This window comes from Mchenga conophoros, linkage group LG7 (assembly GCF_057382185.1).
Source record: "Mchenga conophoros isolate Kocher_MC1m ecotype Shallow Benthic linkage group LG7, M_conophoros_male_GT1.1, whole genome shotgun sequence".
Taxonomy (NCBI): Eukaryota; Metazoa; Chordata; class Actinopteri; order Cichliformes; family Cichlidae; genus Mchenga; species Mchenga conophoros.
In genome coordinates, this window is record NC_140532.1 from 49,528,141 (window position 1) to 49,554,646 (window position 26,506).

Genomic DNA, 26,506 nt, shown 5'->3' on the forward strand with positions numbered 1-26,506 from the left:
ACAATTTTCTGGCTTTTCTGGGGACCGAGTTATATCATCACTATCTGGGCACAGCTCACTGTACAAAAGCCAAAAACTAGATCCAGTAATTTAAACAAAGAATGTCAGCGATGTACTTATTGTGATAATATTTTATTGCCAACTATCTCCCCGTCGCTTGGCGCAGAATCGGACTTCTTCACAAAAAAAGAAAGGAAATAAAAAGAGACAAACACCAGTCAACAAGACCTGTACTGAAACTACTTTTTATTTTTTGTATACAGAATAAAAACATTCAACATTTTCAAAACAAGTATGTGTTTTATGGCAGTAACAATACTTTCAGGAAACATCTACAATCAAAGTATGGCACTGCGTAGCTCAGCGAACAGTCCACGCATTGCTTTATGTGTTTTGGTTTTATCGACACAGCAAAATAATTTATTCTCTTTAGCCACAACTGTGTTTTTATACTGTTTATTGTGTATTTTTCAAAGGGATTCAGATGAATCCTGTCTTTCATCTCCTTGTGAGTTTGTAACTCTTATATAAAACGCTGTGCACAAAGTTTCTAAAATGCAATCATTTTTTCCTTATTATAGTGTACGTGTTAAACACTTTACTAAAATCAAATGAATCCACTAATATCTGATATAGTCATTACGATTATCACAGTGCATATAAGCCTTTAATTAAAATGTTACATGAGCAGTAATAAAAGCCGGAATTCTGCAGCATTTTCCAGATCACATTATGACGGCACATTTTCATCACCAGCATCGAGTGAGAAAACTGTGACCCTGCACAACAACCTGCTAGTCAGGCAGAGAGTTTGCAAAGTGCAGTTTGACCCTACTGTTTGATATTAGAAATATCAAAAGGTTTTGTTATTTATTTAATTATTTTTTGGTAGCTGAAAGAAGAAGAAGGAAAAAAAGTCACGAGTAGATTTGTTGATATGGCACAGTGTTATGTTCACGCAACAAAAATCTTTAAAAGGAACAAGAAATCCAGTAACTTTAAAGACACTACTACAGCATCTAAAAGACATTTAAGTATATCACTTAGTCATAAACAGTTACACAGGGCAAAATACTGTCAACACATAAATTCTGTACTGTCTGAATCATGGTGTTACGACCCGGCTCAAAAGCCGCAACATTAAAAAGGAGACGAATACCAGAGTGTAGGTAAAAAGAGGTTTATCTTAAAATGGACTATCAGGTTGGCTAAAATTGCTGGTGCCACCAAGGCAAAGACTAGTGAGCTCCCTGGGAAGCTTGCCTCAGGTATGCTTTTATCCACACCTGATTAGGTGTGGCCAATTAGCACCAGCTGAACACACTGAGCAGATTCGAGGCTGCAGAGGGACGTAACAATGGTTTCAACCAAAGAAATCTGCCGTGGTTAAGGCTTTAGAGCTTTATAAATATTTATAAAGTTCTTACATGAAATGTCTTTAATTCAAACATTTCTACAATGACACATTTAAAAAACAACAACACAAAAAACCATAAAGCAAGGTTGGTCTTACTTTACAAATTAAAATTTCCAAAATATACAGTGTTTTGTCCGATACTCATCCCCATCACACGCTGAGAGGAATGTAAGCAGTTCGTCACTTCTTACACTGTATGTATTTACAAACAAATGCCATACTCTGAAGATTCTCAGGTATGCTGGTTTTGTTAGATAACCCTCTATGCGCCATGGATGAGCAGAAAATATTATGTGACATTTTTTTGTAACATGAAATGCAAATGAGACATAGTAACACTGATTTATCATCCGGTATATTGTGCCTTCTCCTGCTTTAATAACTGCTTTACAGCTTCTAAGATGAGACCCCCTGAGAGTGAAATATAACACCCCAAAAAATCATTAGTTTAAGGATTTCATCACATTGCTCCCCAAATGACTTCGGTGCGCTTGTACAAGTAATCATTCCAAAAATCTGAAGTCTAAAGCAAGACAAATGAGTTTAGCCATAATGAAAGGAAGTTAACTATGTATGGAGGACCAAGACTGCCAAATTAAGAAAAAAAAATATCATAATTATGATTTAAATGCACTGTTGTGCCAAACATATTTGCTTTTCCAAATGAACCTCTATAAACTGTGTGTGAAGCTGGATTTTAAAAAATATGTGTTTTTATAACATGCTTAGTGCTATATTGCGCCAGTACAGAATATGACATTACTGGACTGGTTGCTGCTAATAGACTTACATTAGCTTATGTTAGCTAACTAGTGACACTCAGTAACTCAGCGGACAACAAGGACACTTAAAACAGTCTAATAAAGACAGTCTGGGAAAAGCAGTCTCTTTGGCTGCAACAATGAATGTTTCGTTAAAAAACAAAAACAACCAGAATATAATGTCCACTTTCACTCTCCATTCCTTAAGCAGTGAGTGGTTCTTTGTTGTTTGGCTAGTTGGGACCAAAACAGGAAATCTACATGTAACCCCAACCCACTCAAAAAACACAAAAATGCCAACAGAGAGATGAAATTAAATCTGATTGTAGATAAACAGAATAATTATGACAAATGTAAATAATATGGGAGGTCGGCAGGGGGTCGCTGACCAGTTTCTGGCCCGAGTGTGACTGAGGTGTCAATCACAACAACTCTACTATGGAGCCATAGTACAAAGGTAAATAATACAAAAGCAAACACAATCATTTACAAATGCATTGTAAATAATGTAATAAATTCCATTAACCTTAATTTACTCATTTTTTTCCATGTCTTCTTAATTTTGGCAGTTTTGATCCTCCGTCATTTAAAGGGTGTGATTGTTTTAGAACAGGGGTCCCCAATCCCAGTCCACGAGGGCCGGTGTCCCTGCAGGTTTTAGATCTCACCCAGGGTCAACACACCTGAATCACATGATTAGTTCATTACCAGGCCTCTGGAGAACTTCAGGACATGTTGAGAAGGTAATTTATCCATTTAAATCAGCTGTGATCAATCAAGGACACATCTAAAAGCAGGGACACCGGCCCTCGCGGACTGGGATTGGGGACCCCTGTTTTAGAACCACCACAGAGCACACTCGTCATCTCTGCTTACTGGATGACTGTTTACAACTATTTTTACATAATTAGCAGCAGCTAGAAGAAGCCACTGTTGTGTTCTAAACACTGTTTGTCTGGGAATAGAGTTTAGCGCTCTCTAAGGAAACCTAAGAGCATATAATACAAGACATCTGAGACTAAAAACATATCCTCTTCACCTGAGCCCTCTATGACAGACCCCTTGCACATCCTCAAGCTTCCACGTTAGCCTTAGGTGTCAGACCAATGTAGGTTCCATTCTGGGGATCCTCCTTCTCTTTATCATTAACTGGAGAGTAAGCGGTGTCGTCTTCAGCGGACGACTGTAGAGGGACATTAAGGACATAAAGCAGCATTACAAACTAATCAGGTCTTATTACAATTTGTAAAGTTATACCTGTAATGGAAAGTGGTTGCTTCCCCTTAATCATGCCATCTCACAACAATTAAAAAGGCAGTATTAATATGCAATGCATTAAGTGTACATTAGCAGAGTTATTTTAAGTCAGGTGAAACTGGTCTAGCTGTGCAATGAAAGATTAAATGAAAAAAGGCACTTAGGTGATAAATAATAACCAAAGTAAGACAAATGAATAAATAAAGCAGATAAAATAAAGCAGCAACACTTACAGCATAAAGAGGCTTGGTAAACACAATGCGCTTAACTTCATTCTTCCCAGGAACACACAGTGAGAAACACAAGCTCGGTGTTATTAGTGTGCAATTAAGCAACTCAATGAATTGTGCAAAAATTATGACTTATTAGGAGCAGGCAAATTGTAAGTTGTTAGGACTCAGCAAGAAGCAGTCTCATACCTTCTGTTTGCGAGCCCGGCACAGGAGGATGACAAAGACCATGAGCAGAATAACACCCAGTCCCACAATGACGAGAGGGAAGTTGGACACCAAATTGCTAATCAGCAGAAGCTTCTTTAATCTCTCTGAAGACGCATCGTCAATTTCCACGCTCTGTTTATTCAGAGAGAGAGAGAGAGAGAGTAAAAGATCCATCAGAGGAAGAGGGGAATTCAGCTGAGCATACAGAAGATGAAGAAACCAATCAGTACTAATGCATCAAGGCTGAAAATGTGGGAAAATCTAGCCAGGCTTTGACTTTTGGGAACCAAATCTACTTTTGATTATGTTGGCCTTGTCTAAATCTCTTGAAAAGAAATCCTTTTGAGACTGGATACACAGCTGAGAGATACATCCTTAGGGACTAGAAAAGCGCTATACAAATGCAGGCCATTACCATTACCATACATGTTCAGTGGAAAACACCAAATTTGCTTGGCAATGCCTAATTTGAATCAGCTGGGCTTCTTCTTATCTTAACTGGAAATCTGCACTAGTTGCTGTAATATCACCAGAAAAACACAACTTAATTGTGTTACTAAGCACTGTGTTTAGTGCTTAATCAATGCAAAACCCATCTGTCTGTCTTTTTCTAACTGCTCAATCAGTGTGAGGGGAGGAGTCCCGAGGGAGGAACCCATGCAGGCAAGCAAACATGCAAACTCCACACAGAAGAGCCCCAGCAGGCTGGTGGATTCTAAAACAGGACATTCTTGCTGTGAGGCCCATGTGAAAAAACACAAAGCTGTGTCTTTAGGGAGGTTATGGGGCAGGACTATTTCCTGGCTGGGAGACAGTTACTACTTGGACTCTCTGCTCATCGCACCCTTGTGCCAGTTACTTTAGTTCAGAGCCAGGTCGCTTGTTTCCAGCTGTTTTCTATCTTTGCTCCAAGTCACACTCAGCTCAGTAAAGCTAAGCTGGACCGACATAATCATCTAACTCTCAGTAACACGTGTCTTTTTCAAAATGTTGACATACTGTTTAATTTCTTTATTGCACCTCATAATAAGGATCTAGGAGTTTCCTGTGTTTCAGCATGTGTAATATCACTTACCTCATTGAGGAACATTACAGGAAATACTGTTTCATTCAGGGATCTAGTGGTCCTGTTAAAAGTGCAGCAAAAAATATGGTTGGTAATCAAAAACAGCACCTACACGCATCCGTTTAAAACAACAACAGAAGTGTGTGTTACTCACGGGAATCCAGGGATTCGCTGCATCAAGATGTTCACCTGCGCTCTTTTGTGAGCGCGTACAATCACTCCAGTGGTCTGTCAGAAAATAATGTATATAAACATAGATACACTTCAGAACTCCACCACTAGGTGGCGTAGCAGTACATCTTAATGTTTGACCCTAAGCCTGAAGACTTACCGGGTTTAGGTCTAGAAAAGTTTGGTGATGCGTCCTTTCAGGTGACAGTCCTTCAATGGCAGCCACATATTTGTTATCTGCCAGGTAGAAATGAGGAAAGGAGGCAACCACTGGCGCACCTGAGAGAAGAAATGAAAAATGTTTAATAAGACTCGAGCTCCCGCACGCCTCTGCTGCAAGGCCATCATTTCACACTAAACTGACCCAATCTAGAAAAGGAGAAAGCCTCTTCTCTTCAAAAGAAGAGAGATCAGGATCTAGATCATGTTGTCCACTGCTTGGAAGGTTAGTGGCTCGAGCCCTGGCAGCTCCCATCTGCATGCCAAGACATCCTCGGGCAAAATTTTGAACCCTGAATTGAGCGTGACTGTCTCAATGGTATATAGATACGAGGCTTGTAGAGCAGAGTAGAAAAGTCACGTGCTGTTGTTCAGATCATGTTTTATGTCTCCTATGTAAAACCTTCGAACCTCTTTCACACGACTATGGCGAATCTACACACGTTAAGCAAAGCGCCACAAAGATGACATAACTGTTGCCATTAAAGCGGCAGCACAGAAAACATTTTAATGCCCCATTTCCTTCATGTTTGAAGTCTGATCTAATCAAGGCATGACAACAATAACAAAACAGATCAAAAGGCGAAGAAGGTGGTGAGATACAATCTGACAGGGACGCAACATGTTACTTGGGGTCCAAGAAAAACAAAAACAAACAATAAATCATCACAAATGGACAATAACCCCTGTTGTGTGAGCAATTAAAGGCGGCAGCTGATATCCAGATAAAATTTCTTGTTAGTCTTTCTGAGTTCCTTCCTTATATTGTCAATGGAGGACTTCACGTTCCTACAACATCACCTCGGTCAAACTCGCAATCTTAAAGTCAAGTGATACATTTTTGGTGGGTGGCCCAAGCAAACACAAATGGTCCAACGGTGGAAAAACCATGTGTCCCCGCAGCAGCGCGACAAAGCCAGACAGTTATGAGAGGAGGGGGGCAGTTAGAGGTGCTGATAAAGTGGGGCAGAGGTGAGAGTTTTCCTGCTCTCCTGTTTAGCAACAGACGTTTGACAAAAACATTGGACACACGCAGTCACCTGAGAGGCTGTTCACATGACAACTGGCAAGGTCAATGCGGGCGTGCTAACACACACACATACTGGTATACTTATAGAGGCCTTTATTTACTGCGCTTGTTCTTTAACTCCGGGCCATAAACACGCAATCAAATTTCTCTTTATGGCTAAACAACATTCAAAAATACTTTTACCTTTGAAGTGAACTGCAGTTGTTCCATTTGTTTTAGTGGACAACGAAAATCCTTTTGAGAATGCCAATCTGTGACGTCTGTTTTAATCTTTGGCACAGTTACATTATTCTGAAGCAAAGCACGGAGTTTTTCAAATGTATCGCTTCACAACAATAAAACCTTGACGTGAGAAAAAACAGGGCTCGACGTTCACTTGCTGGAATAACTCTGTGAAACTAGTTAGAAATGGCTGCATGCTGTGACAGAAAGGTGCAGTACGGGCCATCAACTGCATTGACCATGTAAAAAATTCCATATTTTTTAATTTAAATATGTAAAAGAAATGTTGAAACCACAAGTACTGTGATTTTACAGGATGGAAAGATGAGGCACAGCTGAGCTATGAACACTGAGGTAATGCCCGGTCATATTCAAGGGCAGAATCAGGTGACAGGGCTTACCGCCCACTCTGCTACTGGGTCAGTCATGTCAGATGACGCCTGAGGTGTGGGGAGAGCTGTGTCACATGGGTATTTTAGGGGGGTATTAGCATTACAAACAAAAGAAGGACTTTATTGATATCAGTGTAGTAGCCATTAGTATTTAATGGCTACTACATTGGACATTGAGTCTAAGCAAAGCTTTTGTGTCATTATTAAAGAAATTGGAGAAAAGAATAAAATGGGTTATGTTGGTGCTGAATCATGACCGATGCATGGAAAGTTTCTGAGAGAAACTGTGCTGCGTCGATTACCTTTCCGACAGGGGCTGACTTTAAGGACACCAGTTCCCAGGCACTCCTTTGGGGTGACGCAGAAACCCTCATTGTCCGGGTTCTCCTCTTTGCTGGCCAGGACAGAGGGTGGAGGTGTGAAGCGGTAGGCTGGGATCCCTTTCACCTCGACGTCTTTCTCAAACTCCATGTAGATGGTCCTGGAGAATAAAGCGAACAGTCACATTGCACAAAAACAATTAACTTCACTCAGAGCACAGCATTTCATAGTGACACATGACTGCTGGAACTTTGCTGGAAATTCTCAGCATGATCGAGTGTGAATGCTGAATACTTCAAACTAATATTTTTAAGGACTGTACCTTTGGTGAGGAACTTCATAACAAGCAATGCGATCATGAGAAATGTTCTGTTATGTTATTTAAGAAAGACTGTTTGAACTAAGTAAAAGAAAAAAAACACTGCAGACTGACTTTCAGCAGAGACACAAAGAGGAAACCAGATGACTGACATTGATTTCAACAATATGCTAAAATCCTGCTGGGGCTCCTTCATCAGTAAATCTAGACTTGTAAGGGGAGCAGGGAAGACAAATAATATATTGTGGTGTTAACCTTCTGTTAGTACTGGGAGCAAAGACACTGTGAAATCTTTAAATGTGTGTGTGGTTTTTTTCCCAACATCCAAGAGAACTGAGAGCAGTTCATCCTTGCCCTGCATATCTGCAGCTTTGTCTTGTCGAGGGAATCCCAACCAGTCTTAGTGAGAACAAAGCACTCTATACAGTGTCTGCCAGCTGGTTGGGAGGGTGCAGCCCACCAATCGTGCAACAATACTGTACAGACCTTTCCCTTGACCTTCCTGGGAAAAGCCAAGTGAAAATCCTTGGCCTTATACTGCTAGGAATGAGAACTATTACAGTGTTACCATAGAAGAGCTCGACAGGGCAGTAGAAGGTCCTTAACCCATCAGCAGGACCAGTATCTGCTCCTTTGTGCACAGAGGAACGGGTTGCTACAAAATGACCTAGATTTTGAATGTCTTTGACCAAACATCAGAAACAGACTTCATGAGGGCAGTCTAAGGGCCTGAAATCCTCTAGTAGGCCCTGCGTTCATTGCCCAGCATTGTGGAGCCTGATTAGCATTTGCCATAGCATACCAGAATTGGCAGGTCTATCACAGGAGATCTGTGCTTTTCACAGATCACAGCAGGTGGAGGCATATCCATGGAGGTACATACAAACATCTACTGACCAGGCAATGCCATTAGGTGTCGGGATGAATCCTTGGAGCCACCACTCTGGTGCAGTGGTTCCTGGGTTCTTCCTTGTGAAAGACAATGTCCGATCTCATGTGCAGAGACTATGGAGGCAGGTCTTGAAGGTTGAAGAATTTGTTACCACTGACTGGACCCCAAGCTCACCTGATCTAAATCCCACAGAAAACTTCTGTGAGATTATGTTTCCATCCTACGCACCTCAGATTGCACAGGAGGTCAGTGACGCCCAGGTTCAGATCTAGGAGGACATCCCCCAGGGCACCATCTGTCATCTCATTAGGAGCACGCCCCGATGTTGTCAGGCTACTACTAAGTAAACCTCTGAGTTGCTGCGTAGTTGTACATAAGCTGTACATAATTTCTTTGCTTTCATTTTTAGGGTGTCTTTAAACTCAGCGCTCTGTAGGGTTCTTGCTCGTACGTAACTTCACCAAAATGTATTTGCGATGCAATTTTGTTTGAGTGACCACTAAATACAGAATGAAGGCTTTGAAAAAGTGTCACAGGGCTGGTTAAATTAAAATGATATGAGAGAGTCTATTATTTCTGTCATTTAATATTCGTGTATTTTTGACTTTCTTTTTTCAACATTTTTTAAATGAAATAAAACCCTCTAATGAAGTCAGTAATGATGATGAGCAAAAGGATGGTGAAGCTGGTATTCGAACAATGACACATGTTACCAATTCTTTTTCTTTGTAGCTCAGCTGCCAGTTTCTGGACCGAGAGGCCACCACCCGTTTAGCTCACAGATGGGAATTCTGCTGCTATGCAGTCCCAGGTGTTCTCTTTTAACTAAACATGCGTTTTAAACACAAAGTTATGTTAAGCGAGTGACTTATACATAGGGCTGAGGATCTGTGTGAAAGGTCGTCATGTATTAATGGAGCACTTCCACTTCAAATGATTGTAGTAAGTACAATAAAGGGGGGAGGGGGCGTATTCCCTTTAGTCACAGTTACACAGACGCCATAATGACACAACCAGGCCAAGAACAAGTAGGTGAAAGTGCTTTGTAAATATTTGGTGCAGGGGTTTTTGACACACGTCCAATCAAAGTCAAAGGTGCAACCATTCCACTCTGACTTTCCAGATTGTTTCCACGCTCAACAACATGAGGAAGACGTCCGAAACAGCTTGTGCTCTCTAAAGGACAAACTCTTGCTATGAAGACTAGGGAAGCAGCACGTCTGTTTTGCAACAAACAAGGTTTGGGATTAAATTTGGTACTCGTTGCAATTCTCAGCAGTCGTCAAACTGTCTCTAAAGACATTCTGGAAATCCTGGAGGAACCATAATAAATTTCCCCAAAAGCATTAGTTGAGAACATTTCTCACAAACACTTCCAAGAGGAAATACTTGTCCTGTGCTTAGCACAAAGTAACACTTACCATCAATCATCAAGCATTAAAAGCATTTTCTTTCTCTCTCTCTCTCTCTCCTTATTTTCTGTTATTCCACAATTGTCCTTGCATTCCCTCTCTCACCCTGTCCCTGATGTTCCAGACGGAAACTCTCCTAATAAGGAAGCCTTTTCATGGTGTTTTCTGGAAAATGCCACTTAAGTGTTTCAAACGGTCCTCGTGCTTTAAGCAGAAAAGTCAACAGCAAAGAGAGGTCACCCACTGAGCTGTTAGTAAGTGATCAGGATGTTAAAATAACATACCATGTGATCCACAGGCTGTGGACATTATTTCCATACTAGATGTGAAAGCCTCCACACTGGTCTGCTTGTCATGTACCAGAAATAGAACATGCAATCCCCATGTAAAATGTCCTAAATGGGACACCAAGTGTAAACAGATAGGGGCACACAGGTCCCCATGGTAACCACATTACATGTGTTTTACTGAAAAACTCTTTAATTGAAATAACACTTTATTTTTACCACATGACTAATAAAATTAACGTCAAAGCTGATGCCCTTTCCCTCCTTTGCCAGCTACAGTAATTTTTAGCTATAGCCAAGCTCCAAGAGCAGGAAAATAAAGTCAAAACTGCAGTTCCTCTAATGGCCACTTGAGGTTCTCTCCAAAAATTAGCTTTTCCCCACAGACTTGTGATAAAAAAAGACCAACTTTACAGGAAAAAAAACATGGTCACAGAATGGAATTTTTTTTTAAAAAGGTCTGGGTTTTGCTATGTATATAGTAGCTAAAAACTAAACTAAACATTAGTACAGAAAAAATAAAAACTGGTGCACAAAACTTCACCACAGTGGATAAAATGTGGTTGGCATACCACCAAAAGGGCTGGAGTGCACTGTGGTGATGAACCGTACCTGCACAGGTCTGGAGTAAAGATGTGAATGCGCTCATCCTTGTCAAGCAGGGGGTGGAAAGCACTTCCATCTGATCCAACGATGCTGTTGCTATAGTTAGATCTCCAGAAAGTCAACTCCCTACAAAACAACCAAAAAAGGCTTTTGGAATGTGCAGGCTTGTATTTAAAATCGAAAAAAAGAAAAGAAAAAAGAAAACAAATCTCATTTTCAAAATAATCCCGTCCAGTGAAAACAAATTTATCGTTTTCATCTTAATAACCATAAATTGCAGTGGTACGTTTTGATGATCAAATGTGTTTTTATCTGAAAGTCACAGTTAAAAAAAAAACACCCAGGAGCACAAGCGTAATTAGAGGCTCCAGGGGACCTAAGACAATAAAACTGGATAAGAAGGTTCAGTAAAGGCCATTTTTAAGGCATCAGGATATCCTGCTCTGTGCTCTGTGTTAAGGGCAAAGATCAGGATGAAGGCAGGCAGACAGTATCTCTATTACTGCCAAAAAAAGTAGAAAAAAAAGGATTTCACAGGCTTGTTAATACAAAGGTTACCCAATAAAATTTCATCACTCTGGATGAAGACAGAGAGGGAGAGTGTGTTTGCGTGAGACTGTATCAGCACTACCTTTGGCCTTTCCATGTTTCGATCCGGCCATAATCCATGTAGTTCTGCTCTCCAGTGTGGTAGATAAATTCACCGTCGTTGCTTCCATTTTTCTAAATAAAAAAACAAACAAACATTCAAAACGTGTTTTTCAAATGTTATTTCTGGAGAAACAAAAAATCTTCAAGACTTCATGGAGGATCTGCTCTGACAACTTTCTTTTCATAGCTTTATATTACTTGTAAAGAGCTGTTACATGCCTTGTACATGAGTCCAAACACCGTCTCCACCTCAGGTTTGGTGCCAGCAACGCGAACCAGCAGAGGATCTTTGTAGCCCCAAAGCAGTTCATCCACAGTGCGTGTAGTGAACAGATCACTCTTGAGAGAGTTCATCCAGATTGAAACCATGGAGGCCTTCCAGAAACTATCTTTCACATTGTTCATGACAGCCTGGAGACAGGAACGGAAGCAGTTGTGAGGAAAAAAAATTTGAACTAATAATACGGGATAAGGTGGACAATGAGATGGAAATGAGGACACAATAAACAATGTTCAGTAACAAAGAGAACATAAAGTCCTCTTTAACCCACTTGGATTTCCACTTTCCTCTACTTTTTCAGTTCATGACTCACCCAGGCAGGGATGTTGACAGTGGTGATGTTATCCTCAGCTGGATCACCCACAGATTTCTCCCTCAGGAACACAAAGCTTTTCGTGTTATACGCGGAGACCATTTTGCCATTTGCCACCATACTTACGTTGTCCTTGTACCTGTACTCCCTGTGCAAACGCAGGAAAAGAGTGTCATTTAAAATCCCCAAACGCAGACCACATAAACGTAGCACTGCATTTGTATTTTAGCACAACATTGCAACCATTCATCCATCCCTGCATCCATTCTCTTCCACTTATCAGGGTCGTGGAGGGTACTGGAGCCTATTGTAGCTATCATAGGGCGAGAAGCGGGGAACACCCTGGACAGGTTGCCAGTGCGATGCAGGACTAACACTTATATTCACACCTATGGGCAATTTAGAATCCCCAGTTAACCTAAGTACATTAAGTGCATGTCTTTAGACAGTGGGAGAGAGAGAGAGACCCAGAGAGAACCCACACAGATACAGGGAGAACATGCAAACTCCACATAGAAAGGCTCCAGACAGTTTGGGGAGTCAAACTCAGGACCTTCTTGCTGTGAAGCAACAGTTTTATCATTCATCGTATTGAAATTAACCAACCCAAAACTGTTAAAATGACATTCTAGGAATAGATTATCTTGATACGCAATGTTGGCTGTTGCAACGTTTCCGGTGCTTTAGCAGTTATCATCATTTAGGGCTTAATTGAGTGCAGGATTTTGATGACTAGTGATTAAAAACTAGCAACCCACACAAAAAAATTAAAAAGGCCTCCTGAGGAAAAGACAAGACGAAAGTAATATATCGCAAAGAGGAAGCAGAAAAGCAGAAGGCCACATGACACAGCCTGAGGGTTATGACCTGTGGCCCAGCCTAGAAAACCTAAGCAAAAATTCAACATGCACAGTATATGGCAACACAGTAGTAGTGGTATTATATATATTTAATATGTTTTATACTATCACAATTGCCAAATTTTACAGCATTAATAAACCATGTTTATAGCCAGAAAAAATAAGCCTTTATAGAAGTGCCTAAAAATCTGAATTCAAACTGTAGCCCTCCAGATGGCGATAGCTGTAATTGCAAAAAGATTTACAGTCCCAGATAAGACAAACCTCTATAAACACTTTCATGGTAAGGTTACGGACTCACACAATCATTTTGAATAATACAGAATACTAGGGGTGCAACGATACACAAAATTCACGGTTAGGTTAGGTACTTTGGTGTCACGGTTCGATATTTTTTCGATATAGAAAAAAAATGTTTACGCCTTTTTAATTTGTCATTTATTAAAATTATAAATATATATTTTAACTCAAAAGTACAGTTTTTAAATTTAATGTTGCTGAAACAACAAAGTAATAAAAAAAATTAATCTATCTGATCAAGAAATCACTCATCTTTGGAAAAGAGAGTTTATTACAGAGAAATGGCTCTTTCCAAATTAAAAGCTATACTATACGCTTCTTCTGGGCTATATTCTCAGCAGCATATTAAACATATCAGGTCCCCATAAGGAGAATCACGTGCTAACAGCTGTCTAACTCGGGTAAAGTTTGTAGCATGCGTGCTTGTTGTTTTTGTCTGCTTCCACTTGTCTTTGCACTAGAATGATGTCGGCGTAAATGTGCAGTCATATTCATTATGTTTCCACTAGTGCTGTCAGCGTTAATCTGAAATGACGTTAACGCCACAACACGGAAAATCTCCGTTAACGAAAAATCTCCGTTTTCAAAAATACCCGTGTACGTGTGGACGTAGCCTGAGTCAAAAAGGTACTTGTCATGTCCCCGTGGCTACATCCATCTTTTATTTACAGTCTCTACCCAGAGCACATTTACCAGATTGTGTGATTTCAGTGATTTCTTAGAAGACTTTTTTTTTTTTTTACACTCACCATAAACATCTGTTTGCTAACATTCATGTCAACAAGAAGTTGACAAGTTCTGCTCCTGCTTCTTACCTGTACGTGTAGGGTCCAATCTGTTTAACTTCTGGCTTTGTCCCTGCAAGAAACTCTTTTGGATTGGTCATATTGAAGAAGTAAAACTGCATGTAGACAGGAGGGGGAGGTTTTTTCCATGAGTCAAACACGCGGCTGCCCTCTACCAACACAATCTCCTGTTGAGACATAAGAAACACTTTTTAGTTGAAAACTCATCATCATATATAATTCAAACTCACAAATATGGTTGTGAAAAGCAAATCTTTTGGGAGTAATTAATATAAAAACGCTGACTGCACATTTTACATACTGCATTAAAACATTTTTCTATTCAATATGGAGTTTGACATCATTTTTTTTATGTGGTTTTCAGGTGATTTCCTGCACAAAGTGGAAACTTTTGCAACAGCCAACACATTTTGAACATGAAGTTTCCACAATGTGCTCCTAGTAAAAACAAATAGTAACAACAAATCATCCGTAGGGGGTCGTGGAGGGGAGATGCTGTCTGAGCGGCAAAAACAAGAACACTGACTGCACACATGAATGGTATGAGGGGAGGCCCTTCCACTGCTCCAATTGTTAGCGGTTGCCTGTGGCAACAGGCAGTTGGGGGAGAGCCGCTAACCGATCATGTGATGCAGAAAGCTGGATGCACACTGTTTATGCAGAACTCCAGCCTTAATGAACTGAGCCACATTCCTCAGTACTGAGCCCTTATGAGGCCCTGGAGGTGGAACACAGGCAACTATCCTGCTTCATTCTCACAGCAAACGTCATTGCCTGCGGACAGGAACATTTTGAGATACATTTTGATACATTTTGAGATACTGGCAAAGAAAGAGGCAAAAAACTGAAGGCTCTGAGAGGATTAGCATTTCTTTCAAGAGAACATTAAGAGAAAATCTCACTCTGGCCTAATTGTGTCAGATTTATCTTAAAGTTAATAGCTGGAGAAATAGGTCCAGAACTGCTCGATGCTTTAGGGGAATACTCACCCCCTCTTACTCCTCCCCCCTCTTCCTCTGCGGTCCCCTCTACTTGATCAGAGACAAAGGTTTAGCTGAGTGGCCAAGGACAATAAAGCTGTCACCTTAGATTGAGGAAGGGAGAGCGTGGTCTTTCTGTGATCTTATTTCATGCTTTGAACAATCAATAGGGTAAACCTCCCAGCATGGCACTTAAAATACATGGAAAACAGGAACAGAAAAAACCCTCTTATCTCAGTATCTACCACTGCTTTCCTTACACCACTCCCCATATGAAAACACATGCAGCAGGTGATTACATAAATACACTTAAAGCTAGTGCTTTGATGTGCAGACATTCACATACATAGATGTGAACAACACTGGGCACAGCAAGAGGCCACAGTATTCATTAAGTCCTCCAGTCATGGTGCACAGGCTTTGTAGGCTCTAAATGGGTTTGCCTCAGTAGTGGTTAAAAGATTCAACAAAGCCAAACAAAGAACTGTAGACCAGCCCTGATATTATTTAAACCATCGAGACTATATCAAGGTCCATTTAGTTTTCTATTGTCCATAAAACCCACTTGCAATCAAACTGCAGAAGTGAAGAATTATGGTTTGGCACAAACACAACCAAAGGATGGAAGTTTGACTTTGGGACAATCCTGCAACTTAAATCTTAGTATAATGATTTCAGTATATGTGTGTATACATATCTATATATTTTCTTCTGAATGGGTGGGCCAATCTGAGCAAAACTTTGCACAGTAGTGATGGGATTTCCAGCTCTTTTTAGAGAACCGGCTCTTTCGGCTTGGCTCACTAAAAAGAGCCGGCTCTTTCGGCTCTGAACTGGCTCTTCAGGTTGTTTTGTTGCTTTAATTAATTTATTAGTAACAATAATATAAAATTATGCACAAAAGGAATTACTAATGTAAAAAAAGAAAGTGGTTTTATTTATATATGTTTATATATAAATATATGCGGTGGCCCCTAGAGACAAAGCACGTACAAACTCCAAAAAGCACATACAAACTCCAAAACACATTTCTAGCATGAACTGAACTTCCAAAACAGAGCTACCTAGATCACTTAAATTACACAATTAAAAGCATACATACATTTGTTCCAACATCAAGAGATTACTCTGGTATAAATTCTGCATCTGAATCACAAGTAATCGTACCTAGACAAAGTCAAACCCAACATCAGGTTGATGATTCAGCTCAAGTGACGCAGCAAACACAGCCTCAGTCTCCTACTTTGACTGGGAATTGCACGAAGGAGATTGTAAATATTATGCAAAAACAAAATGACATCACTACTTTGCTTGTAAAACAAAACTTATCTTCTGTCCTCCCCGCCAGAAACATCCCTGTGTTTGATGGAGACCCTTTACAGTACAGATCATTTATGAATGCCTTTGAAAATGGAGTGGAAGCTAAAACTGATAACTGGAGCGACTGTTTGCATTTTTTAGAGCAGTTCACTAGGGGACAGCCTAGAGATTTGGTGCATAGTTGTCAGCATTTACCACCTGAGCAGGGCTATTCCACAGCCAAAGATCTTCTTGAAGAACATTTTGGGAACGAAAATAAAATTGCCTCTGCATATATGGAGAGGATTGTGAGTTGGGTACCTATTAAAAGTGAGGATGTGAAAGGTCTACAGTCATTCTCTCTTTTTCTTCAAGGATGTTCGAATCTAATGCAGCAAGTTGTTTATATGAAGGAGTTGGATTTGCCCTCAAATATGAGAATGGTTGTTATGAAACTTCCATACAAATTGAGGGAAAAATGGAGAGTTGTTGCCTATGAACTGCAGGAACAAAATGGTTACAGAGCAGTATTCACTGATCTGGTTACCTTTATAATAAAACAGGTAAAAGTAGCATCAGATCCAGTGTTTGGCAACATACAAGACTCACAATCTGGAAGCAGCTTTAAAGCTTCAAGTTCTACCAAGCAAAGAAAAAAGGGAAGTAGTTTTGCCACTAATGTCAGTACAGTGCCAGGAATCAAAACTCAATCAACTGGAAGCAGAACAACTTCCGCCGTTCTGCATAGTTGTTTGTTTTGTTCACACAGCAACCATTTACTAGAGAATTGTAAGCAGTTTAAAGCTAAAACGCATCAGGATAAGTTGACTTTTATCAAGGAAAGGGGAATTTGTTTTGGTTGTTTAAAAGTTGGTCACACAAGCAAAGACTGTAGGAGTCGTTTGGATTGCGACGTGTGTCACCAAAGGCACCCAGGGGTTCTTCATATAGAGCGAAAGGATCCAGGTGCGTCTTCGGAACAAACTCAACAGAGGACAAACTCTAATGTCAACTTTTCAACTGCAACCACTCAGACATGTGGGTATATTGGGGCTGGTCATGAAGTTGATGCAATTTTTTCTATAGTTCCAGTTCAAGTTAAGAGCCAAAAGAGTAATAAAATTGTGCAAACTTATGCGTTTTTGGATCCTGGAAGTTCAGGTACATTCTGTACAGAAACTTTGGCAAAAAGGCTGAATGTAAAAGGTAAAAAGACCAATATCTTTTTGAGAACAATGAGTCAAGATAAGATTGTTAGTACACAAGTTCTGTCTGGTTTGGAAGTGTCTGGTTTGGAAGCAAATGATTTCATGCCATTGCCAGATGTTTTGACTCAAAAGACTATGCCAGTTTCTACAGTTAATATTCCCCAGCAAAGCGACATCGATCAGTGGCCTCATCTAAAACCTGTTAAACTGTACAACGTTAATGCAGATGTGGAGCTACTGATAGGCACTGATGCTTCCAATGTTTTGGAGCCATGGAAGGTGATAAACAGTGTGGGGGGTGGACCTTATGCTGTAAAAACAAAAGTTGGCTGGGTCATAAATGGTCCCCTGCGCACTGGAAGTAACAGTGGAAATAAAACCAACTGCACTGCTGTAACAGCCAATAGGATTTCTGTTGAGCGTCTTGAAGACATGTTGATTAAACAGTACAATCATGATTTTAATGAAAGATCATCAGAGGAGCAGACTGAAATGTCTAGAGAGGATCTGTGTTTCATGGATATTGTTAGTAGTTCAATAAAGCTTATTGGAAATCATTATCACATTGATTTGCCTTTTAGGAGAGAAGGTTCCAGTTTGCCAAATAACCTCTGTGTCGCGGAGCAGCGTCTCCAGAGTCTCAGACGGAGATTCGAAAAGGGTACTCATTATAAGGATGAATACACTAAATGTGTAAACAACATGCTTGAACGAGGATATGCCGAGTTTGTGCCTGTAGATGAGTTGCACAAAGATGATGGAAAGGTGTGGTACATCCCTCATCATGGAGTGTATCATCCCACAAAGGGCAAATTAAGAGTTGTATTTGACTGTGGAACAACTTATAAAGGAGCATCATTGAACAGTCAGCTTCTACAGGGACCTGATCTCACAAACTCGCTGGTTGGGGTTCTGATCAGATTTAGACAAGAGCCTGTTGCATTAATGGCGGACATTGATTCCATGTTTCACCAAGTTCACGTCTCAGAAAAACATGTCAACTTTCTCCGTTTCCTGTGGTGGCAACATGGCAACACTTCAAGGTCTGCACAGGAATGCAGGATGAAAGTGCATTTGTTTGGAGCTGTATCTTCGCCAAGTTGTGCAAATTATGCTCTACAGAGAACTGCAGATGATAATGCACAACAGTTTCCAGCTGAAGTGGTTGATACAGTCAAAAGAAACTTTTATGTGGATGATTGTTTGAAATCTGTTGCTTCAGAAGAGGAGGCAGTGCACATGGTGAAGAGGCTGACAGATATCTGCGCTAAAGGAGGATTTAAGCTTTCAAAATGGATCAGCAACAGTCGCACAGTGCTCATGTCAATCCCAGAGGAAAGAAGAGCAAAGGAAATTAAGGATCTGGATTTGGACACAGATCAACTTCCAGTTGAGAGAGCACTGGGTTTACAGTGGTGCATAGCAACAGACAAGTTCCAGTTCAGAACCTCCCTGCAGGACCGTCCAACAACCAGAAGGGGAATTTTGTCTGTGGTCAGCTCACTGTATGATCCTTTGGGAATCTTGTCTCCCTTCAGTATGCCAGCTAAACTGTTGCTACAAGAGCTTTGCCAACAAAATTTGAAGTGGGATGAAGTTATTCCCCACTCTCTTTCCCAGCGGTGGCGTGATTGGCTGGAGGATCTCCAGCTGATTTCAAAGTTTAAAGTGGAACGTTGCATTAAACCAAATTGCTTTGGAAGACCAGATAGGGCACAACTTCATCATTTTTCTGATGCAAGTCAAGATGGGTATGGAACGGTGTCATATTTAAAGTTGGAAAAGAATAACGTCACGCATGTTGCTTTTATCCTGGGAAAGGCTAGAGTTGCTCCTCTCAAGCAAACTACAATTCCCAGGTTGGAATTGACGGCTGCAGTTCTTGCAGTTCGGGTGGACAGGCTTCTGCAAAAGGAGCTGCAAGTCAGGTTGGAAAAATCAGTTTTTTGGACTGATAGCACAACAGTACTGAAATACATCTCCAATGAAACCAGAAGATTCAATACTTTTGTTGCAAACAGAATTGCTGTTATTCGGGAAGCAACAGATGTGAATCAGTGGAGATACGTTTCTTCTAAGGAGAATCCTGCAGATGACGCATCCAGAGGTATGAGAGCTGGGGATCTCCTCAAATGTAGGAGATGGATAAAAGGGCCAGAATTTCTCTATGAGTCAGAAAAGGAATGGCCTAAACTGGATGTGGAGTACAGTGTAATTTCTGCAGATGACCCAGAGGTCAAAAGGGACCTGACAATGAATGCCATTGTGAGAGAATTACAAAATCCTACCAGCTATTTTATCCTCTACTTCTCGTCTTGGGCAAAACTTAAAATCTCTGTAGCCTGGCTTTTAAAGATGAAAGAGGTCTTGGTGTTGTTGGCACAGAAGAGGAAAGAGTTGCTTGCTGCAGGTTTGAATAAGAATGATCCGGAAGGTCAGAAAGAAGTGGAGATAAGAATGGAAAGATTTAAGACCACTTTGAAGAAAGGAAATCTCACTCCAGAAGACTTGGCAAAGGCAGAACAAGCTATTCTTCAATATGCACAACAACAGAAATTTACGACTGAAATGGCTTTAATCCGCAATGGCCTCAAAGGAGTCTCTAAGGGAAATTGGCTCTACAAACTTGATCCAGTGTTGGATGCAGGAATCCTCAGAGTGGGTGGCCGATTGAATAAAGCAGCCATGCCTATGGAATTAAAGCATCCTGTAATTTTGACAAAAGATATGCATGTGTCAACACTGATTTTACGCCATATCCATCAAAGGTTGGGACATGCAGGAAGAGCACACATGCTGTCAAAACTAAGACAAAATTACTGGATACTAAATGCAAATTCTGCTGCCAGGAAAATCATCTCTCGTTGTGTCACGTGTAGACGCAACAGAGGAAAGTTTGTTGAACAAAAGATGGCGGATCTGCCTGAAGAGAGAGTCCTGCCAGACACAGCTCCATTCACAAATGTTGGAGTGGACTATTTTGGACCTATAAGTGTTAAAAGAGGACAAAGTCTCCTTAAAAGGTATGGAGTTCTTTTTACTTGTTTCACCAGTCGTGCAGTACATCTGGAGATTGCATGTACACTTGATACAGACTCTTGTATAAATGCTGTGAGGAGGTTCATCTGTAGACGAGGCCCAGTTTCGACCATCAGATCTGATAATGCTACAAATTTTGTTGGGGCGAATCGAGAGTTGAAAGAAAGTTTGACTGAGCTGGACCATGCCAAAATTCAAAAGGCTTTTGTTCAGGATGGCATGAAATGGAACTTCAACATCCCAGCAGCTTCTCACCAAGGCGGTGTGTGGGAGCGTCTCATTCGTTCAGTAAAGAATATTTTAGCCTCAGTTCTTAAGGAGCAAGTTCTGGATGATGAAGGACTCCACACAGTCTTCTGTGAGGTTGAAGCTATAATGAACGACAGACCCATTACTAAAGTTTCAGATGACTCAAATGATCTTGAAGCACTGACACCCAATCACTTGTTGTTGCTGAAAAATAAACCAGTTTTTCCACCAGGACTGTTTCATCCAAGTGATTTGCATGTCAGGAAAAGGTGGAAACAGGTACAGTACATGGCAGAGTTGTTCTGGAAGAGATGGCTTTCTGAGTACCTACCTTTGATGCAAGAAAGACAAAAATGGATGAGGACTAAAAGATGTCTTATACCTGGAGATGTTGTTTTAATTGCAGACGCTACAGCTCCAAGAGGATCATGGATGATGGCGAAAGTCTTAAATGTAAACCAGGATGCAAAAGGCTTGGTGCGTTCTGTGAGACTACAAACAAGGACCAGTGTTTTGGAAAGGCCAGTGACAAAACTTATTTTGCTACTGGAAGCCTCATCGTGAAGAAAATCCTCAATGAAAATTAAGGATTTGTTTAAGGGAATAGCTCCTCCTTTTGGGACTTTAAAGTAATTGTGATTGTATGCACAATTAGGGGCCGGAGTGTTGGAGCTATTTGTTCTTTATTTTTGTTTTTGTTCTTATTTTTGAAATTAGTTAAAGTTTGTTGTTAGTTTACTTATATTTTGGGGTTTATTTGTCGGTTAATATTTTGTTTTAAATGATTTGTTTTGTTTGTTGTTATTTTGTTAAATTAGTCAGTAAGAGCTGTAGGGCCATTTTGTTTCTATAAATAAAGAGACTGGTATAGGACCAGCATGCATTGGGGTGGGCCTACGGTTTTTTACCAGAGCAGGAGAAGCAGTAGGAAGGATCTTGTTATTGCTTGCCAAATGGATAAATAAACCAAAACCAAAACTCTCAACTAAAAGGTTTGGACAATGGACTTCTTTTGCCTGCGTACGAAATATTACCTCAGTGCAGCAGTGGCTTGTGGACTTTAAGTTGTGGGACGTTTGATCATACAAAAGTAAAGGAATTGCCACTACAACGTGTTTTGGAGTTTTTACGTGTTTTTACGTGTTTTGGAGTTTGTACGTGCTTCAGGGTTTGTACGTGATTTGTCTGTAGGGGCCACCGTAAATATACTTTTATTTATTCACTCCACATAAAATGTAATAAATAAATCATATAATACAAAAATCAACTATTCACATTTCAACTTTTAACTATTTAAATTTTCAGCTTTTTCCTTTTACAAATTTAAAGTGAAACAACACAAAACACTGCAAACCACAACACAATTAAATATAAATTAAAATATGAAAACAAAAAGAACATGCACATTCTCTGTCATATAGGCTTGCATGAATAAACTTTCTGTATCCTTTATCATCCGCAACTGAAAATAGTTGTGGATGAGTACTATACCTTTCTAATGTGCTGTTGTTATCCCTGGCTTTTCACGTCTTTTTTTTAAAAAAAAGTATGAGTATGACCTAAAAAGTCGCTAAGGTGTCTGAAAACTCGCTAAATATAGCGACAAAGTCGCTAAGTTGGCAACACTGCTCCTGCTCCTGTGCTACTGAGTGTAACTACCGCCCCTCCCCCCTCTTCCCAGCGTAAAGCACAAGGCTCGCACGAGTGAAGCGGGAAAAAGTGCGAGCGGGTGAGAGAAAAAAAAAAAAAAAAAAAAAAAAAAAAAAAAAAACGGCTCGTGATAAGGAGCCTCTAACAGCCATTTCATTCGCTACCGACCCATCACTATTGCACAGACATCATCACACATACAGCAATTACTAACATCCATGCATTTTAAATTTATATTCATAAATTAAATTTAAATCATATTTTTGTATATATTAATTAATTTCATCATCCCACTGCGAATTCAATGTTACATTCACCGTTTACATTCGTTTCACGTGTCACGTACATAGCTTTATACTCACAAATATTTCTATCCGGGACAGAATTTTGTTTGGCTCAACACTAAATATATCGAATTAAGAATTCAAAATAAAGCAGTGATCACAGGCGTAAAGCTTAAAGGGCGACAATTCATTCCAGTAAAGCTGAAGACATTTTTGATGACCGTGCAACACGTACCTCTAAATTTTATGTAAAACTTGTGGAAGGAAGCATCGTGGTGGTGCAGAATTAAATATTTATGTTTAAATTCTTAAGTGAAAGATTTTCCCCTCACACTGCAAAGAGGTTGACGAGGTTTACATGAGCATGACTAACAAGTTGGCCACAACATTTCCCTAAGTTAATATACAAATAAGCTTATTTTACTTGCAAGTTGTGCACCTTCACCAGCTTTATTAAGCAGGTTAACATTTTCAAAATAAAACCACTAAGCAAAAGAAAGTCCAGAGACGAGACAGTAGTCAGAAACTATAGTGAAGATGGTAATGATGGTGAAATTTCCTTTCAGGAATCAGTCATTTTTCATTATCACTTCACCAGTGGGTCACTTATACTGACCCTGGTTGACTCACATATAAGCTGAGAGACTGCCAGCCAGTTTCCCAATAAATCTTTCAACCTGAAAGAGGCTTAGCACACAAGAGAGTCTACTGCTGGGAGGGTATCCATGGGAAGAGACCCTTCATGCTGGTGCAATGTGGAAAAGGCAGTAACTTGACACAGCTGAAATATATCATATTGCCAAACTAGCAGATAACTGAGTATGTCTCCATGTGAGTTAAATGCTTGTGTCACTCCCACAGATACATTCTTCTTTCCAGTTTCCACTTAAAAATGAAACTTGATATCTTCTCCAGCCATTTTATTAACAAACATCTATCTACTTGCTTGAACAAGTGAAGAAGAATTCTTTTATGAAACATGGTGTACTTTGCAAAACTTTCATTTCTTGTTTTAACAGGACTTGATATGAATTAATGTGACCATTAAAGCCACAACAATGATCATATATAGCAACTCCTGGGTAAATTCCAGAGTGTTCATCTGGGAAAATGCAAACATTTTCATTTTGAGCTTGAACACTTACATATGAACATGTGTTTACATAAACAATCCGGTCCAAAACCGGATTAATTAATTTTAATTTGTTTAATTTGTTTCCAAAACCCCGCAGTCAGGACATGCTATATTGTATTTAGATAGAAGCTAGCGAGCTAACTTCCTGTTAACTTATAACTCCGTTAAATGTCATAAATTCCGTTTTCATGGATGCCTGGATGTTAAACTCAATTGTTACACCTGGTAGAGCAGAACGCTGATCATTTTATTAAAGATGAAAGACTTTAGACTGTTTTTCAACTCTCAGTAATGCCACAGTGATCGTTTGATATATGGACCTGCAGCGGAGTTCAGGCCCAGACACGGCTAGTGACGTCAGACTGAACAACCGGATAAGTTATAAAAATTACTGCTCCAACCTCTACACATATTTCATCTTAGCAAACCATAGTTGATTTGGACATCTACTTTATGCAAGACACAAAGACATTTTTTCAACTACTTTTTACAGACAGATTACTTCACTTTCAGTCCAGTAATGCCAGAGGGTAAGAAGCTCACTTGAGTTATGTCACCTCGATACATCTTTTATATATATATATAAATCTTGCTTTAAGTTTGTATCTGTCTTGTGTGAAACTTGTATGAAAAGCATACAGTCAAACAAACAAACAAACAGATATTGCAGACATAAACAAAAAGGCTAATCCAAAAGAAGAAGCCACTGCTCCAAAACTGCCAAAAATACCCCCGATAAAGATTTCCTGTTCTTGAGAAATGTCCTTGGGTATGACGAAACTGTTTGGTCATGCACAACCCCAACCCAAGCGAAGTTTACAAGTTTACAAGAAAAATATCACATTACTTTACAGAAAAAAATACTTCACACTTCACTAAATACTTTTTTTCTTATGCAGGCTAAAATATGGGTATATAAGTGGAAGCTACAAACCATGAACCAGAGAGATGAAGCTTGTTGTAAACGGGTCTTTCAAATGGAAACTAATCTGAACTCTAAAGATTGTAACCAAAGACTAGGGTTGTCAAAATGCTATCATCTCAAGCTTAGTATTGATATTGATAACGAATACTGATCTGTGCAAATGTTTGTAGGAATAACCTCTGTTACCTCATGTGCTTCTGGTTAATTTGCATCACATTTTTGTTGCAGATTAAATATTTTTAAGGTAGACTTCTACCCTTTCTATCTGGCTGCTGGTAGAGTTTTCTTAACTTTAATCAGGAACTTTAAGACAACGATATCACATTTAAGACAAATAACTATTTATATTATATACGGACAGGACCATTAACATTTGCTGCCTACTTCTCTCCCAGTTTAATAGAGTGGTTTTATTTTTCATCATTTCTGCTCGCTGCTATATTAATGATAAATAATAGCTAATGTTTATGATGCTTCACCAAGTTTTTTTTGCTGCTCTTCATGTATTTATCTGCTAGCGAAAGCGAGGGCTGTGCCCCTGCTTGTCTGGGTGTGGTTGTCAAGTTATGTGTCAGATAAAGGAGGTGATGATGACACTGTTGGCATCAATATTGCTGGAAATGACTGGTGCATCAGTAATTGTTTTTAGTATCAATTAATATCTGAGTAGCAACATTATGTTATGTGTGTTGACCTTGTACCTTGTTAACCAGCATACTCTGCAACTTCTCTGTTTGGAAAACATGCTTGATAGAGCACAATCACAAAACTCAGCTGATCCAAGCAGAGTTGTGCACTGTGTAAAGGAGTAACCCAAATTGTACTCTGACAATAAAACAAGAATATTTAAACTATAGTACACACTACAAGTAGGGCTGCCACGATTAGTCGACTAGTCACGATTACGTCGACTATCAAAATCGTCGACCACTGATTTAATAGTCGATGCGTCGTTTGAAGCTTTGTAAGATCACAAAAGACGCAGGAATGAGTAGTAGGATTTAAGAGTGTAATAACGGACTGAAACAGAAGATGGCAGCACTGCATGTCCAAGGATGCCAGCTGCCGTTAAACCCCGAAGAAGAAGAAGAAGCTGTGTCCCAGAATTCATAGCGCAGCCCTGCTCAGTTTCCAACAATGGCAGCAGCTAGTTAGTTTTAATATTACTCTTATTATTCTTTCTGGGTCACAAAATAAACGTTTAACATATTTTCAGGCGAGAATGTAGCTGTGTAAACCTCAAATATCGGCTCAGTTTATCAGGACACCACATATTTTCAAAATCGCTCCAACGCCTGTTACCCCACTAGCTCGTTAGCGAGCCGGGGGCAAGGCTCACTAGCGCCGTGAGAACACCGGACTTGGTGCAAATCGTTTTCAAACCCACCGCCGTCTTTCGCTACTCAGGTTAAACATATATAAGTCACTTAGATAACTTAAAAATGTTATTGTTTGGCTTTTTTTAGTATTTTATTTATTCCTGAGTAAATTGGTTTGGCTGAGATTACAGTTATAGTTTTTGCACAGCTGAATAAACATCAAGCAGACAGCTGATCATCAGAAGTGTGAGATGCTCGAGAATTTACTCCGGTGTCCTGTTATATTTTAGATAGCAAGGAGTTTATTAAACTTCACTGAAACAATCTGCAAATTCCATTAAAATTGAATAAACTATCATCTTGTCTTTATTTTTAGTTACCACATACCTTAAACAC

The 26,506-nt window shown here is 39.8% G+C and overlaps 1 protein-coding gene across 2 annotated transcripts in view; it reads right to left on the reverse strand.

Moving 5' to 3' along the window:
* Positions 1-231: 231 nt before the first annotated feature.
* LOC146570997 (lysosome membrane protein 2-like) overlaps positions 232-26,506 on the reverse strand; it is a 32,020-nt gene continuing 5,745 nt past the window's right edge. Inside the window, exons 2-13 of one of the 2 annotated variants that reach the window (XM_085279899.1) lie at positions 14,032-14,189; positions 12,057-12,204; positions 11,683-11,874; positions 11,444-11,535; positions 10,819-10,938; positions 7,278-7,456; positions 5,273-5,391; positions 5,096-5,169; positions 4,951-5,002; positions 3,855-4,007; positions 3,669-3,710; positions 232-3,361 (exon numbers count right to left, since the gene is read on the reverse strand). In XM_085279899.1, the coding sequence (XP_085136025.1) occupies positions 3,251-3,361; positions 3,669-3,710; positions 3,855-4,007; positions 4,951-5,002; positions 5,096-5,169; positions 5,273-5,391; positions 7,278-7,456; positions 10,819-10,938; positions 11,444-11,535; positions 11,683-11,874; positions 12,057-12,204; positions 14,032-14,189 (1,440 nt within the window). In that variant the 3' untranslated portion in view covers positions 232-3,250. The remainder of the gene's footprint in view (positions 3,362-3,668; positions 3,711-3,854; positions 4,008-4,950; positions 5,003-5,095; positions 5,170-5,272; positions 5,392-7,277; positions 7,457-10,818; positions 10,939-11,443; positions 11,536-11,682; positions 11,875-12,056; positions 12,205-14,031; positions 14,190-26,506) is intronic. The other variant, XM_085279900.1, reaches the window with a different exon arrangement.